General features: G+C 55.9%; 1 protein-coding gene across 8 annotated transcripts in view; it reads right to left on the bottom strand.

Moving 5' to 3' along the window:
• Positions 1-16,515, bottom strand: part of RBM10 (RNA binding motif protein 10) — a 39,825-nt gene that overhangs the window by 1,431 nt on the left and 21,879 nt on the right. For 2 of the 8 annotated variants that reach the window (XM_003939496.4, XM_039475338.2), the window contains exons 3-19: positions 15,881-16,061; positions 14,150-14,380; positions 12,189-12,258; positions 10,349-10,422; positions 8,870-8,956; positions 5,948-6,008; positions 5,617-5,793; positions 5,090-5,250; positions 4,821-4,918; positions 4,626-4,713; positions 3,739-3,925; positions 3,494-3,633; positions 3,274-3,391; positions 3,099-3,190; positions 2,815-2,979; positions 165-314; positions 2-67 (exon numbers count right to left, since the gene is read on the bottom strand). In XM_003939496.4, the coding sequence (XP_003939545.1) occupies positions 2-67; positions 165-314; positions 2,815-2,979; positions 3,099-3,190; positions 3,274-3,391; positions 3,494-3,633; positions 3,739-3,925; positions 4,626-4,713; positions 4,821-4,918; positions 5,090-5,250; positions 5,617-5,793; positions 5,948-6,008; positions 8,870-8,956; positions 10,349-10,422; positions 12,189-12,258; positions 14,150-14,380; positions 15,881-16,061 (2,146 nt within the window). The remainder of the gene's footprint in view (position 1; positions 68-164; positions 315-2,814; positions 2,980-3,098; positions 3,191-3,273; positions 3,392-3,493; positions 3,634-3,738; positions 3,926-4,625; positions 4,714-4,820; positions 4,919-5,089; positions 5,251-5,616; positions 5,794-5,947; positions 6,009-8,869; positions 8,957-10,348; positions 10,423-12,188; positions 12,259-14,149; positions 14,381-15,880; positions 16,062-16,515) is intronic. The other 6 variants (XM_010350161.3, XM_039475339.2, XM_003939494.3 and 3 more) reach the window with 3 other exon arrangements.

Raw genomic sequence — 16,515 nt, 5'->3', positions numbered from 1 at the left:
CTGGGCGGTCGTCGCTGGCCAATTTCGGGAGATCCATGCTGGTATGCTGTCTCTCGGCTAGTGCTCCCTGGGGTGGAGGGACATAGAAATTCAGGGACTCCACAGAGGGCCTAAAGGAAGGATGAGATTGTGGGGTAGGGTGCAGGGGGGTGGCTCCAACATACCTTCTTCTCAAGGATGGCATAGCCGGCATCTGCAGTGGCTGACTCCCGCCTCTCGTCATCTCGCAGGGAGCTGATAGGCTGGAAGCTATTTTTGAAGTTTTCTTTTTGTTTGTTGAGACTGCGTGCCCACCGTTCCATGTCCTTGGCAATCTGGCGGTGAGGGTGGAGGTGAGGTTCCCAGAACCCTCATGCCCCTGGGGCTTCTAACTTCTTCTGCTGACACACTGCCCTGCAGTCTCAAACCTGGGCCGCTACCATACCTAGTCTGAACCACTGCAGAAGGCTTCATCTGGCCTCTGGGCCATGGCTCCTACCCACCTCTCCCAGCAGAGCATTCTTTTACAAAGTATAAGCCACTCCCACCCCCAAATACAATGTCCTTAAAACCCTTCCTCGGCCTCCCATCACACCAAGAATAAACCCAAACTCGAAACCACAGCCTGCAAGGCATTCGGCACCTGGCTACTCCTGACCTCATCACTGAACACACCCCATACCCCCACCCTCACTGGTCTGCAATGGTGAGGCAGCAGAAGCAGTGTGGGCAGAGTGGCGAGCCCATCTACGAAGGAGATAAGGGGAAGCTGAGGCAGAACAAGCAGAAGGTGAGGAACATGGTAGTGCAAGTTCCTATTTTCTGTCACCAGTGCCTCGTCAAGCCCCTCTCTGGCTGTGTTCTCTGCTACAGTTTTGTCCCTCAAAGTTCATGTGTCCGAAATTTAATCCATAATACAACAGTGTTGACAGGTGGAGCCTTTATCCTAGCGGGACGCAGTGGCTCATGCCTGTAATCCCAACACTTTGGGAGTCCGAGGCGGGTGGATCATGGGAGGTCAGGAGTTTGAGACCAGCCTGGCTAACATAGTGAAGCCCCATTTCTGGTAAAAAAAAAAAAAAAAAAGCCGGGCGCAGTGGCTCACGCCTGTAATCCCAGCACTTTGGGAGGCCAAGGTGGATGGATCACCTGAGGTCAAGAGTTCAAGACCAGCCTGGCCATCATGGTGAAACCGCATCTTAAAAAAAAAAAAAATTAAATTAATTTTAAAAAAAATACAAAATCAGCTGGGCATAGTGACACATGCCTGTAATCCCAGCTACTCAGGAGGCTGAGGCAGGAGAATCACTTGAACCCAGGAGGCAGAGGTTACAGTAAACCGAGATTGCACCATTGCACTCCAGCCTGGGCAACAACAGCAAAACTCCATGTCAAAAAAGAAATTTAATCCCTAATGCAACAGTGTTGACAGGTGAGGCCTTTAAGAGGTGATTAGCTTGGCTAGGTGCAGTAGCTCACACCTGTAATCCCAGCACTTTGGGAGCTGAGGCAGGTGGATCACAAGGTCAAAAGATCGAGACCATCCTGGCCAACATGATGAAACTCCCGTCTCTACTAAAAATACAAAAAATAGCTGGGCATAGTGGTGCACACCTGTAGCCACAGCTACTTGGGAGATTGAGGCAAGAGGATCGCTTGAACCCAGGAGGCAGGCGTTGCAGTGAGCTGCAGTCACGCCACTGCACTCCAGCCTGGCAACAGAGTGAGATTCCACCTCAAAAGAAAAAGAAAAAGAGATGAAGTCTCTGCCCTCCTGAAGAAATTACGGCTGTTTTGTTTTGTTTCTAATTCTTTGGACTTATGGGGTAACAAGGGCTTTTGTTACATGCACAGCTTGGATACTGTTGAAGTCAGGGCTTTCAGAGCATCCATCAGCTGAATAATGTACATTGTACCCGTTAAGTAATTTCTCATCCTTCACCCCCTCCCACCTCCTCCACCTTTTGAGTCTCCATTTAATGCCATCACTGAGAGTGGGTTCCTGATAAAAAGGGGGAGTCTGGCCTAATTTTCTCTTGGTCTCATGCACGCACTCTTGCTCTTTGCCATGATGTGACGCAGCAAGAGGCCCTCACCCTGCCTACAGAACTGTGAGCCAAATCAATCTTTCCTTATAAATTACCCACAGTCTGTGGTATTGTTATAGAGCAGCAAATGAAGACATTCCCCTTCCCCTGACACATACCCACACAGTCACATTTGTTGTGCATTTCCATTTATCATTTAAAAATGCATTGGAATGTTTATGTGTGTCTAATTTTAATTTATATGCATGACACAGTGCCACATTCTGTATTTCCATGTTCCCCCCAGCACAGCACCATTTTTAGAATTCACTAGGTTGCTGAGGGAACACTTAGGGCTTGCTTGTAAATGCTATGCTCAGAGTGTCACACCTTTCTCCACAGAGAGCCACTGAGGTGCCCTCATCTGCCCACTCCCCCAGAACACTGCAGGGCTTTTTTCCTACCCACCCCATTATGGGCCTGTGAGAATTTCTCTGGCGCATATATACATCCACCAGTAGCATGTTAGGGTCCCCACCATGGGAAAGAAACATGACAGGGCTCGCTCAGATGGCACAAGCCACCTCCTGGAGTTGGGCAACCCTGCCACGCACTGAGGAGACTGCTCTGGCTCAAGTCCATTCAACAAAGAGCAGAGCTGGAATAGGAGCACGGTATGCTAAGCAGTCACTGCCCACGTCCACACCCACCCACCATCTCCCTCAGCAAGAGAGGCCCAGAGCTGACAAACTGCCGTCGCTGAAGACACCACACAGCCAGCCTGCGACTGCTGGACCTTGGTGTTCACCTGTTGGGCTGTCTTGGTCTTGTGCTTCTCCTTCTTCTCTTTGCCCTCCTTCGAGGGTGCCCCTGTCTCCTTATGCCCATCGGCCGACTGCTCCAGGGCGGGAACATAGGTCCGCCTCTCCCCATCCCAGTACAGGTACTGCTGGCTCTGAGCATTATAGTAATACTGAGGGAGGAGGAAGGAAGAGGGGACGTGAGGGAAGACCTTGTGAAGTGGACCTGCAGGGCCAGCTGCCCCCAACGTGACCTGACCTGACCCCATCCCTCCCTGGGCTGCCCTATTACCTGGGAGTTGGGGTCATAGTAGAGGCCGGTCTGGGGGTCATAGTAGTAGCCAGAGGTCTCATCGTACTGGTAGGTGGAGACATCGGGAACAGCTAGGGGATCAGGGGAGTGGGGTCACACTCTTCCCTGCTTTATTAAGAACTCCCACCCCTACCCACAGGCTGTGGCTACTCACGGTACTGGCTGTAGGATTCCTGGGCAGTGGGGCTGGTGGCCGGTGGGAGAGCAGAGCTGGGATGGGTGGGGCTCTGGAGCTCAGATTTGAGCACGGCGGGTGACATGATGGTATACGACTAGTCATGGGGCCAGACACGAGAACGGGGCTCAGTGTCTGCCCATGCCACTCCTGCCGCCTGCCTGCCTCCCCAGGATACATACCCACAGGGCTCACTCACCTGGCTGTTGGCAGCAGTGCCCTGGCTGCTGCTTGCCTCGGCTGATTGTTGGTAGATGCCAGGGGCAGCACCAGGCTGGGCTCGAGAGAAAGCTTGCAGTGACAGGGAGTCAGCCCCAGGCTCTAGGGAGGCCTCGGGACCTGTAAGGAGGGACAGGGCAGGGAGAATGCCTGTGAATGGCGGGGCCTGGGACTCTATGCCTGCTGGCCCCCACCAGAGCTGCAGAGAGAGATGCTGGGGCTCACCTGCTCCAGTGGGGTCCCCTTTGGTTCCAGTGATGCCAGGGCCCTTGGTGCCCTTAAGGTAGCCATGGGCATAGAGGGAAGACTCTGTGCCCTGGCTGTTGCCATAACCCTCGTCCTGTTGGTAGTAGCTGTAGTCGACCGGCGGCTCCTCAGAGGTGGCCCAGGCACCCTCCCCACCTTGGGAGGCCTGAAGGGCAGGTGGTACGGGTTCATTAGAACAGGAGGGTATGGGTATGGAGGGTGAGGAACCTGCTACAAGCATGTGTCCCACACATGGGACTAGTCTTCCTACCTGACAGAAAACATGCAGCCTTAAAACAAGTGAAAAGCGAGGATTGCGTGGCCACAAGAGAACAAATAGGCCAGGGGCAAACAAAACAGAAAAACAGACGAATGCCAAAATGTCCCAGGGCCGATTCTGCTGTGTGTGGTGTGTATGTGTTGGGTGTCAGGCCAAGGAAGACACCATCTTCTCACTTTTTTATTCTCTTCTCCCAATTTTCTCTCAACCACTTATGCATCATTTAAATTCAGGAACATATATGTGTATCAGATATATACATACACACATTACATATAAGGATATATATAATATATTGTATCAATTCAGGACAATAAAAACCCCACCAAACAGAACAGAATGCCAGGCACAATGGTGTCGCACATGAGCGTGTGGGAGGCAACTGGGAAGCAAGCTGCAGTGCTGATGAAGGGGAATGTCCCAGGGAGTCTAGAGAGCCAGGAGCAAGGTAGAATGGCCATGCTGGCTACTGGAGAGGGTTTTGCATCCACAGATAGCAAGCCAGCCTTTCTGCTTCATAGAGGGTGCAGGAGGGTTGAGAAAGCCGCGGTCTCAGGATGCTGGGAAGCACAAGGGGTCTGAGTACCTGTGAGATGGCCCACTGGGCCGCAGCAATGGCAGTGCTGGCCACAGAGGCAGCACTGATGCGACTGCCTTCATTGGAGGCCATGTCCCTGAGGAGGATGTTAGAGACTGGGAGTGAGATGGGAGGCCCCATGCGGTGGGGGGAGGTGGGGGGTCGGGAGGAGAAGGGTGGGAAGGGACACGGTGGGGCCCTAACCTCTTAGAACCCTTGGCAAACTCAACATTGATGGTCTTGCCGTCGATGGTGAGTGGTGGGTGCAGGGCCTGCAGGATCTGCAGCAGCTGGGCTGCCTCCTGTGGGAGGAGGGGAGGCAGGGACCTAAGGGTCAGGCCCGGGGAGGCCCCCGGCTCCATTGCCCAGTTTCCAGGCTGGGGGCCGCGGTAGGAGGCTGGGGGAAGGGACCCTCCTCCCCACCCTGGGGGCCGGGACCCTGGCTGCCCGGCCCCCAACTGTGCCGCCCTCACCACGATGGTGGAGAGCTGGATGAAGGCGAAGCCACGGTTCAGTTGGGTCTGCTTGTCCTTGATGACGCGCACATTGGAGGAGGACAGCACCGCATAGGGTGCCAGGGCCCCGAGGATGGAATCCATGGTGCTGTGTGGGTTCAGGTTGCGCAAAATGATGGCTGTGGGAAGCGGCCCAGTGTTAGAGGCTGCCCCAGCACTCTCGCCAGCCCCACCCTTCAATGCCCCACTGCAACCTCTCCTCTGCCCCTGTGCCTCTGCACCTGCCACTCCCCTCACTGCTTCTTCTCTGCTTGGTGGCCCAGGTGCCAGCCTGGCCGTGCGTCTGCTGAGAACCTTCCTGACACACCCCCAAAGTCAGATGGGGTGTTGCCACTCCCCCTGCTCTCCCTACGTCACGTTTATCCCCCCACCAGGTGGAGACTCCATGAGGACGAGGTCCTGCTCACTGCCGTTCCTCTGGTCTTGGTGAGCCCAGCCCAGACACCCTAGGGCACAGGGGAAGAAGGAGGGAACAACTGACTCACTGTCGTTGGCGTTCTCTGAGCTTGGCTCTGAGCCCTGTGACAGGGATTGGGAGGCCAGGACTCCCTGGGCCTGGTAGGGCTGCGGCAGGGGAAGCAGGCCCTGACTCAGCTCCCGGCCACCCAGCGGCAGTGTCTGCTGATCCAACCTCGTGCCGAGGGGCAGCTTCTGCTCTGCTTCTGTCGGGGTAGTGGGAGACAGGCTTGCGATAGCGGGGAGGCTCCACGACTGGTCACCCTCCTCCCCATACCAAGCCCTGAGCCAGGCCCCTCACTCTTCCCTTCCCCTCCAACGCCCCCGTCCTGGGGGTTGGGGGAGGTAGGTGGCCCTCACCTGACTTGGGCACGCCACATTTGAAGCACTTCTCTCGGCGTTTGAAGTTCTGGACGCCACACTGTGAGGCACAGGCCAGGCCATAAGAGGCAGCAGGGATTTCTGTTGCACCCTCCAAACAGAGATTTCCCAGGGACCCCGCAGTGCCCCACGAAGAAAGGTCCCCAGGCAAGGGGTGACAAGTGCCTTCTGAACATTCTGATGTGGTTCTCAGTACTGTGCATCTTCCCTTTCCAGACTCTCTATCTGTCCTCCATGCCAACCCGCTCAGCTCAGGAATGAGTAACTCCCCCACTTGTTACAATGAGTGCCTCCTCTCCTTCCTTTGCCTTCTTAAGGTCACCAACTCCCAGGATTGTTCCCCGCCCCCTTATCCAATTCCTTTAGTAGGTTCCTCTTCCTGAAACTTGCTGCTCTAATCAGAAACCTTCAGTGTTTCAGCCCTAGAAGTCAGTAGCCTCTGGCCAGACCAGCACCCCTCCTCTTAGCTGTAGGACTAGGTTGGATCCTGCTGCACTTGACAAATTTTCCTTGAATGTTCCAGCATCTGAAGACCCTGCTTCTACCACACTCCACCTCTGTTCCAGACTCAGGTACTTAGCACTACTCCTGGGCCAGACCCTGCTGCTCGTGGCCAGAACATGGTCTCTGCCCTCATGGCCTAACAGCAGGAGGTCAGATGCAGCATGAAGAGGGGCAGGTTGGTCTGTGCGGACCACCCAGCAGGAGCTGGGGGAGGTAAATGGGCTGGGGGTGGGGTGCCTTTTACTTAGCAGGGACGGACCCTGCACAGAAGCAGGGAGGTTTGACGTGGGATGCCCAGAAGTTTCATTTTGTTTAGCCTTACTGGGGAGGGATTGTTATCAGACGGAACAATGGACTTTCCAAAACTGGTGTGGGAGAGTAAGGGGAGAAGCAAAAGCAGAGACCGGGGAAGGAAGCCAGTTAGGCAATGGAGGATCTTATGCTTAAGCTGAGGTGGGGATGGTTAAGCAGAGGAGGAGGGCCGTGGGGGGTCAGAGGTGGTTTTGAGGAATGTTCCAGGTGTGGGAGTGGGAGAAAGAGGACAAGAGGCTGGCATACCCGAATGGGCTCCACAACGAGTGGGTGAGAGTGTGACAACTGGCATGAACAGTGGGGAGGGATGGCGAGGGAGGGAAGATGGCGTTTCTGTGATGGAACTGACAGGACCTGGTGGCCAACAGGATGCAGGGGAGGGGAAGGAGTTCAAGAGAATTCCCTGGTTTTGGGCTGGGTGTGGTGGCTCATGGCTGTAATCCCAGTGCTTTGGGAGGCCAAGGTGGGAGGATTGCTTGAGCTCAGGACTTCAAGACCAGCCTGGGAAACATGGTGAAACCCTGTCTCTACTAAAAAAAAAAAAAAAAAATTAGTGGGCATGGTGGCATGCACCTGTGGTCCCAGCTACTCTACTTAGGAGGCTAATGGCTTGAGCCCTGGGGACGGAGGTTGCAATGAGCCCAGATCGCTGCACTCCAGCCTGGGCAACAGAGATCTTGTCTCAAAAAAAAAAAAAAAAAAAGAATTCCCTGGTTTCAAGGATATCTGGAAATACAGGAAGGAGTTCCACTGTCACCTTTGTCTTTCTCACTCCAGAAATGTTGAGCACCAATACTCTCACAGGGCTTTTTTTTTTTTTTTTTTTTTTAAAACAGATGCCACTCTCCCTGACTAGGCAGAGTACTTCTTGGGGAGAGGGTTGGGGCCCTACAAACTGTGGAATCACAAAACTGGCCCCAGGGCAGACCTGAAACTACTGCAGCACCCAAGTCCCTGTGGATCAGGAGCAAGGCACAGGGCACAGCTAAAGGCTCACCCACGGTTCCACCTCTCTGAGCCTCAGCTTCCCCTCAGGGAAGGTAGAGGTGACTATAAAACCGTAGCCCCCGGTTTCAGGTTTGACGTGGCCTGGTCAGAGTGGCCTTCAGGCTTCAGCTACCTGACAAGGGCTCTCAGAACATTCTGTGCTTTTCTTTCGTGATTACAGTTAACACTTAGGCCATGTTAACTGCAGGCCAGGTGCTGTTCTGAGTGTTACCCTCTCATTAACACAGCTGAACTGAATCCACCCAACCACCTTGTGTGTGTGTGTGTTGGAGTCTCGCTCTGTCACCCGGACTGGAGTGCAGTGGTGTGATCTCAGATCACTGCAACCTCTGCCTCCTGGGTTCAAGGGATTCTCCTGCCTCAAGCCTCCTCAGTAGCTGGAACTACAAGCACCTGCCACCACACCCGGCTGATTTTTTTTTTTTTTTTTTTTTTTTAGTAGAGATGGGGTTTCACCATATTGGCCAGGCCAGTCTCGAACTCCTGACCTTGTGATCTGCCCGCGTTAGCCTCCCAAAGTGCTGGAATTACAGGCATGAGCCACCACGCCGGCCTACCCAACCACCTTTTGGGAGAGGTGTCATTATTATTCACATTTTAGAGATAGGGAAAGTGAGGCAAAGACAGGCTAAGCACTTTGGCCAAAATCAAGGCCGATCTGGGATAGACTCAGCCAGTCTGGCTCTGAAGCCCATGTTCTCCACACCACCATTTCAAGCCTATGCTGTCACTAATTCATCATCCACGAATATATTTCCTTAAAGTCTACTGGAACTCCAGGCAAGACTGCATTTTAGGAGGACAGAGCCTGCACCAACTGAACGCTCACTACACATTTATGTATGGCTGGCTAGGAATGGTGACAACTCAAGCTGAGCCAAGCTGAGCGAGCAAGGGATAGATAATGAGAGGGGGGCGGGGAGAGAGAGAGAGAGAGACATGGAGGGAGGGAGGAAGGGAGGGAGGGAAAGGGAGAGAGATAAAGGGAGAGAGAAAGAGGGGAAGAGGAAGGGAGGGATCGCCGCCACTGCTGTTGCTGTCTCTGTCCGTGACCACTACTGCCCACCGCCCCTGTACCTTATTGCACAGCCAGTCCTCATTGATCTTGGGTTTGGGGTCGCTGTAGTGCATGGACACCTTCTGGCCCAGGATGCTGAGGGAGTGCTGCGGGAAAAAGCAGAGCACAGTGAGGCGCAGGCAGCAGTGCCCCACGCACCGTTTCAGCACAGGAGAAGAGAGTGAGCGAGCCCTTCAGCTGGATGGATGAGGGACAGGGAATGGAGGGAGGTCGGAGAGCGGATGGAGGGAAGAAGGGAGGTAGGGAGGGAAAGCGCCACAGCTCTTGGGCGCAGCTGTTTGCTGCTCTGCCAGGCACACGCACGCACACATGTGAACACACACCACCAGGCGCACAGTGTTCGGCTGACCGATGCTTGCCGGACAGTGGGGAGAACCCCCCACTTGGCCCTGACTCTGCCAGGCCACACCCAGGGCCAGGACTACACAGGCTACACTTGGGGGGTGAGGGGAGACAGGGAGGGGAAGGGAGAGGGCAGAGAAAGAGAAAGAGAGCGCAGGCGCGCTAGTGCTGGAGAAGGGGAAAAAGAAAGAGCCATATCGAACAGATGGAAGTTCTTGCCGTGAGGCTGTCTTCCCATGGATAGCGGGTCCTGGGCCCATGGCACTAGCCTACCAATCCCGTGGAGACAGCCCCAGGGCTGCCTCTGCTGGGATTCCCCGTTCCACCACCTCTGCCCCTTCCTCCCCTGAAATTTCTCTCCAGTTCCCTGCACCAGGGATCTGGGCAGGGGTGGGTGACCAGGCAGATCTTTGGGTCTCGGAGGTCCCAAAGCTGCTGGGTTGGGATCCTGTGCCAGGCTAGAGGAGAAGCTCCCCCTGGGGCTGACTGCATGGGTCCTTGCTGAGACGATGGAGCTGCCTGAGGTGGTACCTCTTGTGGGTGTGGAGATGTGATGGGAAGGGGAGGGCAGCGAAGTGAGGCCAGGGTGTCGATAAAACTATCATCCACAACAGGAACTTGAGATCAACAAGCAGTGCTGTCCCCTTGCATGAAAATCAAAGGGCCAAATTCACATGCAGGGAGAGGGCTGATAAAATCAGTCTTGCCAGTGACTGTGCCAACAGCTAAGCTCCTCACTGGCAGGACTTCCAGTGGTCCTGAGGGTGGAATGAAGTCCTGGCTCTAACTAACCCCAGAGTAGGGTGGCCCCCCCGGGGAGTGGGAAGCACGGTGAAAGAACCCACCCTGGCAGCTCTTTCTCTGAATGCTCAGCTGGGAGAGGTGAAGGGGCAGCGCTAGTGCCTGGCCATAGGAAGGGGCCAGTGGTGAGTGTGGGCTCTGGATGGGAAGCCCAGTGGGGTAGCGAGAGATGGGAAGAGGAGATAGTGAGGGTCAGGAAGGGGAGAGAGGGGGCAGGGGGGATGGGACACAGGGCCACAGGGCAGGGAACTGTGTCCGTAAGAATCAGGCGATGGGGAGCGCTCGATTACAAAGTAGTATTTGTTTGGGAGGGGGTTCAAGTGCGGCAAAGCAACCTGATTGGCTTCCATCCATCGTGTAGCGTCCTGCAAGTGACTAAACTCGACGAAGGCGAAGCCCCGGCTCTGACCTGGAGACAGCATTCAGATACAGACGCAGTGGGTTAGTCAACAGCTTTGGACACACGGCGTTCCCGGGGGCGGGACCCGAGGGGAGAGGATGGGGGAAGAGAGGGAAAGGGGAAGAGGAGAAAGGAAGAAAGAAAAAGAGGCAATCAGAGAGAGAAAGACTAGGGAGTGTGGGAGGCAAGGCAAGGTAGATGGCCAGGTGGGGCAGGGAAGGGGAAGGGAAAAAACAGAGGCCAGAGGTCGGTAGGGGGAGACACACACACACCAACTGGGAAAAGAGAGAGATGGGGCTCAGATAGACCTGCCCAGCCAGCCTGGGGTGACAGAGACGGAGAGAAGCAGCTGGAAGGGAAAGAATACAAGGAGAGATCTGCCTCCAGAGAAGGAGGGAGGGGGCAGTGGGCAGGCTGCTGGCTCCACAAGAGCCACAGTACATAAGTCCAGGACGGGCCCGGCACGAGGCCAGGGGTGCCCAGGAGGGGTCCTGTAACAGGTGTTGAATCGCAGGAACAAAGAGAAGCCGGACCAGGCTGCTCTGCGAGGCTAGGAAGGCTCTCATACCATCGGGAACCAGGGGTGGTTTAGGGACACGACCTCATCTCAGCCTCACTGCAGTGCAGGGGAGGCAGGCCTTGCTAGGCAGCCACCTCAGGGCCACAGTGTGGAGACTACAGCCACCAACAGTCCAGGTTCCCCTGGACAAAAGGAGAATGGAGGCCAGGATTGGCCAGGAGGACCTTAGAGGTAAGACTCAGTGGGTGCCTGGGAGAAGTGCCCAGGGCCATGGAGAGGGCCGCACCTGGAACAGCTCCTTGGGGAGAGAGAGACCCAGAAGCTGTCCGTGTGTGGTATAGATGGAGTGATGCAGAGCAAGACCTACATGCAACCAAGAGAGACTCCAGGCTTGGGAAAGGGATTCAGGGTTGAGGCCTCAGGAGAGCATGTCCTTAGAGGTAGATACACGAGGAGGGCTTGGGGGGCATGCTTAATGTTCAAAAGAATAACCGTTAGGATGCATAAGAGGATGGAATGAATAATATAATTGGGGGCAGAGAGACAGAGAGGGAAATGGAGGTATGGGGAGGAGAGAGACTGAGAGATGGAGAGAGAAGCCCAGGCAGAGTGAGGCCCCACTGTGCCTGCCTTGGGGAGCCTGAGCAGAGGTCCTGCAGAGACAACTCCCCCCACCACCACCCTGCTAACCTCAGGCAAGCTCCGAGCAGCCTGCGAGAGGGAGGGAGGGAACAGGCGAGGCCAGGAAGTCCTGGCTGTTCCTTGGGATGTGCCCTTGGATAAGAGCCATCCCCTGCTTCCCCCCTTGGGACAAAGGTGGGACCACATCAGACCTACTTTCTGGTCAGAGGCTGTTACCAAAAAATGTGGGGGAGAGTGAGGGGCAGAGGAAGGAGAAGAAAGGGGAGGGAAAGGAGTGTATGGGAAGGGGTTACCATCTCAGATACTCAAAGTCCCAGAGAGGAGGGGCCGGGAGCCTGGCCCTGGCCCTGGCCCTGACCCCGGGGAGCGCACAGCTCAGCTCAGCTCAGCTCAGAGCTGCATCCCCGCCCCGACAGCCCCACTGAAGAGGCTTTTGGCTGGCGCTGTAAGGAGAGTGTGGGGAGGGGGAGAGAAGAAAGGGCACCCCCATGCTGCCCGTTCCCAGCTGTGGCAGGAAGGTGGTGGAGGGAGGGGGAGAAGGCAGAGGCAAGAGGGAGATTCGGAGGCTGAGGCTGGCCACTGGAAGGGGAGGGCACTGGGAACAAAAGCTCACCTGAGGATTTGTTCCGCATCAGCCGAACCTCCCGTGCTTGCACTCCATGGGACTGCAGCTGGCCACGGATCTGTACGGGGAGATACAGAGTGGGGTAGGCTCAGCACAATGGGGCCGCGGGGTACCTGAGGCTGGCTGGAGGCCTCCAGATCCCAAGGGGTCATTGGTAATGTACACGCACTGTCTCCTCTGCCTCTTTGGAAGCTTTTCTCTGAGTGACAACAGCCCTAGGCCCACACCAGTACACGGTCTTGACTTTCAGCCCCAACTTGCAGGAAGACTTGCAGAAAGTGAATCAAATGAAGAAATGGGCACAGAGCAAGGTAAAGCATGGCAGCAGGACGACTCTCAGGGGCACAGAGAACAAGAGAGCAAGTGAGCCAGCCACTCAAGAATGGTGGGCAGGGTGATCTGACAAAGGGCTCGGTGGCAGCCATGAAGTAAGGAAACCTCGGATGCAATTCTTGCCCTTTTCAAGGGGATAACCCATGTCCCTGCCCCTGCCCCTGCCCCCCTGACCTGCAGCTTGCATCAAAAGAGATCCATGACATAAATACCAAACTGGGGAGGACAGAAGTCTGAGCAAATCCCAGCCACGTGCCCTAGACCATGGCTGTAGCAGTAACTTACGGTGGAGATAAAAAGCAAAAAGATGTAGTCGTGGGGATTGGAAAGCTTCCTGGATGGAGTAGACCACAGGGAGACTGCAGAGGCAATTCAGGATTCGAACCAGGAGAGGCAGGGTCTCTAGACCAGTGCGGCCTCTCACAGAGGACCGGGAGCCTATGCCAACCATTCTTGGGAAGTAGTCTTCAGGTCTCTGGGCCTCAGTTTCCCCACCAGGTTAAACAACAGACAAGAGATTAGCCTTACACACACACACACACACGATGAAAAGGGAAAACACACAGAAGAGCTTATCAGGACTCCAAACTCAGGGAAGGCCGAGGAAGCAGCAAACAGTGGGCTCTGGGGTCCAGCTGCCCAAGTTCAGACTCCAGCTCTGCTCTGCCACTCACTGGCTCTGGGACCTGGGGCAAGTCACATTCCCACTCAGGGCTTCGTTTCCTCATCCAAAGGATGGAATACAGAGTATCTTCCCTGTTGGGCTTCCGTGGGAATTAAATCAGACCTAACACATGGCCCACCCTGAGACACATTCTCAACAAATGTCAGCAACCAGCTACTGTCTGACCTTGAACAGGGCAGGTGGGCCATACCTTACAAACTCTCATATACACTAGTGGGATATTCTCTGCTACATAATGAGCAGCCAGCAGATTTCAGAAGGTGGCTGATCAGAGAATTCACGGGGCTGGGGGGTAGGAGGTGGCAAAGTGGACTAAGAAGGACCAGGATCAGGGAGGCTATTCTTGGAGGCTCTTCCTGTAGGCCTCATGGGGCTTCAGTGTGGCCGCCATGAGATGTATGAAAAGGAAACAGGAGAAAAGGGAGGCAGGTGGGGAGGGAGGCTGTTAGCAGCCACCCAAGGCTCTGAGTCCAGGCCAGGCTGCAGACAAAAGAGGATGGGGGAAAAGAAGAAGGAAATTTCAGAAAATTCCATCCCTCCCCTAATGGTTACAGGGCCCCAGCGTCATCTCTGCTAACAGCAATAGTCAGCACTGGCCTGGCAATCGTCTGGCCCTTTATGCACGCATGCAGAATGGCTGGACGACCAGTGGAATGTGCAGGACTGCTCTCCTCCCGCCCATACCCACCACTGCCAGACAGCCACGGCTGCTGCCCCTTGGCCAAGCCAGCCTCTCTGACACTCCTCCCTCCAGACAGGGGGCCGAAGGGACCTGCCCACAGAGGAGGGATCAGTGCTGGGGGACAGGAGCTGGAGGGGAAGAAGGGATGAAAGGTGCTGAGGTTGGGGGTGAGGGAGGGGTGGGGAGAAGTTGAGGGCCCTGGAGGAGACCCAGCCCGGCCTCCTGCCCGGGGCCATGGGGGGCACGTACGTCATCCTCAGTGGCTGCCTGTGGCAGCATCCTCAGCATGACGATGTTACTGGCCTTCTCCTCCTCCTCCTCATCCTCCTCCTCCTCATCCTCCTCCCCTTGCTCGGTCCGATAGTCCTGGTCCCGATAGTCGCCGTCTCGGGGGAAGCCTGGCGGGCCAGTGGGGCTGTGCCTGTGCCGCCGCCGCCGCCTACGCTGCGTCTCGGAGCCCGGGGAGGCCTCGTAGGAATCCTGGCCGACAGAATGAGATGAGTGACACCAGACGGGCAGTCAGTCTGGGCAGGCCTAGGAGCTGGCCGCTGGCTCTGTGAGGCGGGCAGGCTCTGAAAGCCAGGGGTGCGCGGGCTCCGGCTAAAGGCTCAGGCAGGCAGGGTGGGCAGGTCCTGGCCTGCAATCCTTCTGGGGCTGGAAATTCTCCATGGGATCCTTTTGGGGGCTGCCTTCAGGCGTTGGGGAGAGGCAGGTGGCAGTATTGGTATGCGGGGGAAACTCCTAAAGGGTAGCTGATAAGACACAGCTTAAACCTCCTTGGGACAAAACGGCCTGGGGTCGGCACACCAGACCCCACCCTTGATTTCCCCCTCCTCTCTGGCCAGCTCAGCAGGTTATGTGCTCAATTGCTCCCAGTACCACTGAAGGCTGCATGTCTCCTATGGTTCCACCTTGCAACCAAGCTGGGGGTACAGGAATAGCTTCAGATCTCGGCCAGAGCCAGCCAGCAGGAGCTGGTGGAGCTGTGTGAGGGCTGCAGACACTCTCCTCTCAGTCCCTGATCCTCAGCCTTGGCCAGTCCTCCACCACACACCACGCTCCAAACGGTATGGCTGCTGGGCTCTGGGTTGTTGCCCAGTCCATCCATTCTAGGACTAAGCAGGTCAGGACTGGGGCCAAAGCCCTCCTGCCCACAGTGGGGAGGAGCTAGCTAACCTGGTACTCCACTCCTGGAGACATCTGGGCACAGCTTGACAGCTGCCACCGGGAAAGCCTGACAGTCCACCAAAGGGGTCTTTGCCCTGGACTCTCCAGAGAGCTGTGGGCCGCTCACAGCCAGCCACACAGGGCTGGGCTTCCAAGAACACCATTCCCAGCCTGCTAGACAGGAGAGCTGCCTGCTCGCATGGACCAGGGCCATGGCTGCCCCTCCAACTGGGATTCCCCTAATTCAAGCCTGTTGCTTCCCCTCGGGTGGGGGCTCCCTGATGGTGAGCATCATGCCTCATCCCTCAGGCTAGGGGGAACTACCCAACATGGCCCTGGCTCCTCTAGAGAGGTCCTTCCCTTCTGTCTAGGGGCTTTGGCACCACTGGGAATGCCCTTGGCTGGCCTCCCAGAACTCCTCAGCTTGGTGATCTACAGTGCCCTGGTTGTCCTCCCAATCCCAGACGCCGGGTCCCATGGAAGAGGCTCTTCAAGTGCCCAAGTTGGCTGGGAGCGGGCAGTACAGGGTTCACAGTGAACCATGGGCCTGAACTGAACAACAGGGAGAAAGGGAAAGAGGCGGTGGCCAGGGGCCCTCAGAAGTATAGAGCCAAGCATGTGGAAGCCAGGGAGACCCAGGTTGGGAGAGGAGTCCTCAGAGAGGGGAGTGGGGACAGGTCCTCCAGGTGAGGCAAAGCCACGGAGCAGTCTGAAGGCACGGGAGTGGAGAGCCGCCTGCACACGGTGCTGCAGCCAGACACAGAGGGTCCTCAGGAGGCCATCCCAACCAGGCCTGGTGCAGCTCGCACTCACCTCCGCACTCTGTTCCTCGGATGAGTCGTCATAGTCATGCTTGCCCTCCTGGCTGCCGTACTCGCGGGGATATGAACGGTAGTCCATGTCCCGGTAGTCGTGGTCTCGGCTGCGGTTCTCCCCATCATCCTGCGAGCGGTCAGTGGCTCCATAGCGGCCAGTCCTGTCACCACGACCACCTCTAGAGGAGGAAGGAGGATAGGGAAGGATCAGAAGGTTGTCCTTTCTAAAAGGTTCAAGAGGCACAGGTGATGTGTTCTCATGAGGTTATAGGGTTTTGTTTTTTTGGGAGGAGGATACAACAGAAGTGAGATGCCCTTTTGATCCCATCACGGAAGGAAGCACATGATACCACCATGACTTAGCTTTGGTGATACTAACCTTGGTCATCTGGTTAAGGCAGTGTCTGCCAGGTTTCTCCCCTGTAAACTTTCTGTTTTTCCCTCCTCCTACTCTATTCTTTGGAAGCCCTCAGGCCTGCCCCCAGACAGGGATTCCTAAACCCCTACTCCTTATCTCTCAAGTACCATCCGCCTCTCTCCATCCCTCTGCCACTCTCTAGTCCACGCCACTGGCTTCCCTCATGGGCACCTCAATTGTGGCCTGGCTAGTCTCCTCACCTCTACCTGGACCTC

Source organism: Saimiri boliviensis, chromosome X (assembly GCF_048565385.1).
Source record: "Saimiri boliviensis isolate mSaiBol1 chromosome X, mSaiBol1.pri, whole genome shotgun sequence".
Lineage (NCBI taxonomy): Eukaryota > Metazoa > Chordata > Mammalia > Primates > Cebidae > Saimiri > Saimiri boliviensis.
Note: the sequence above shows the minus strand (reverse complement) of the source record. Positions and strands in the feature narration are given on the sequence as shown.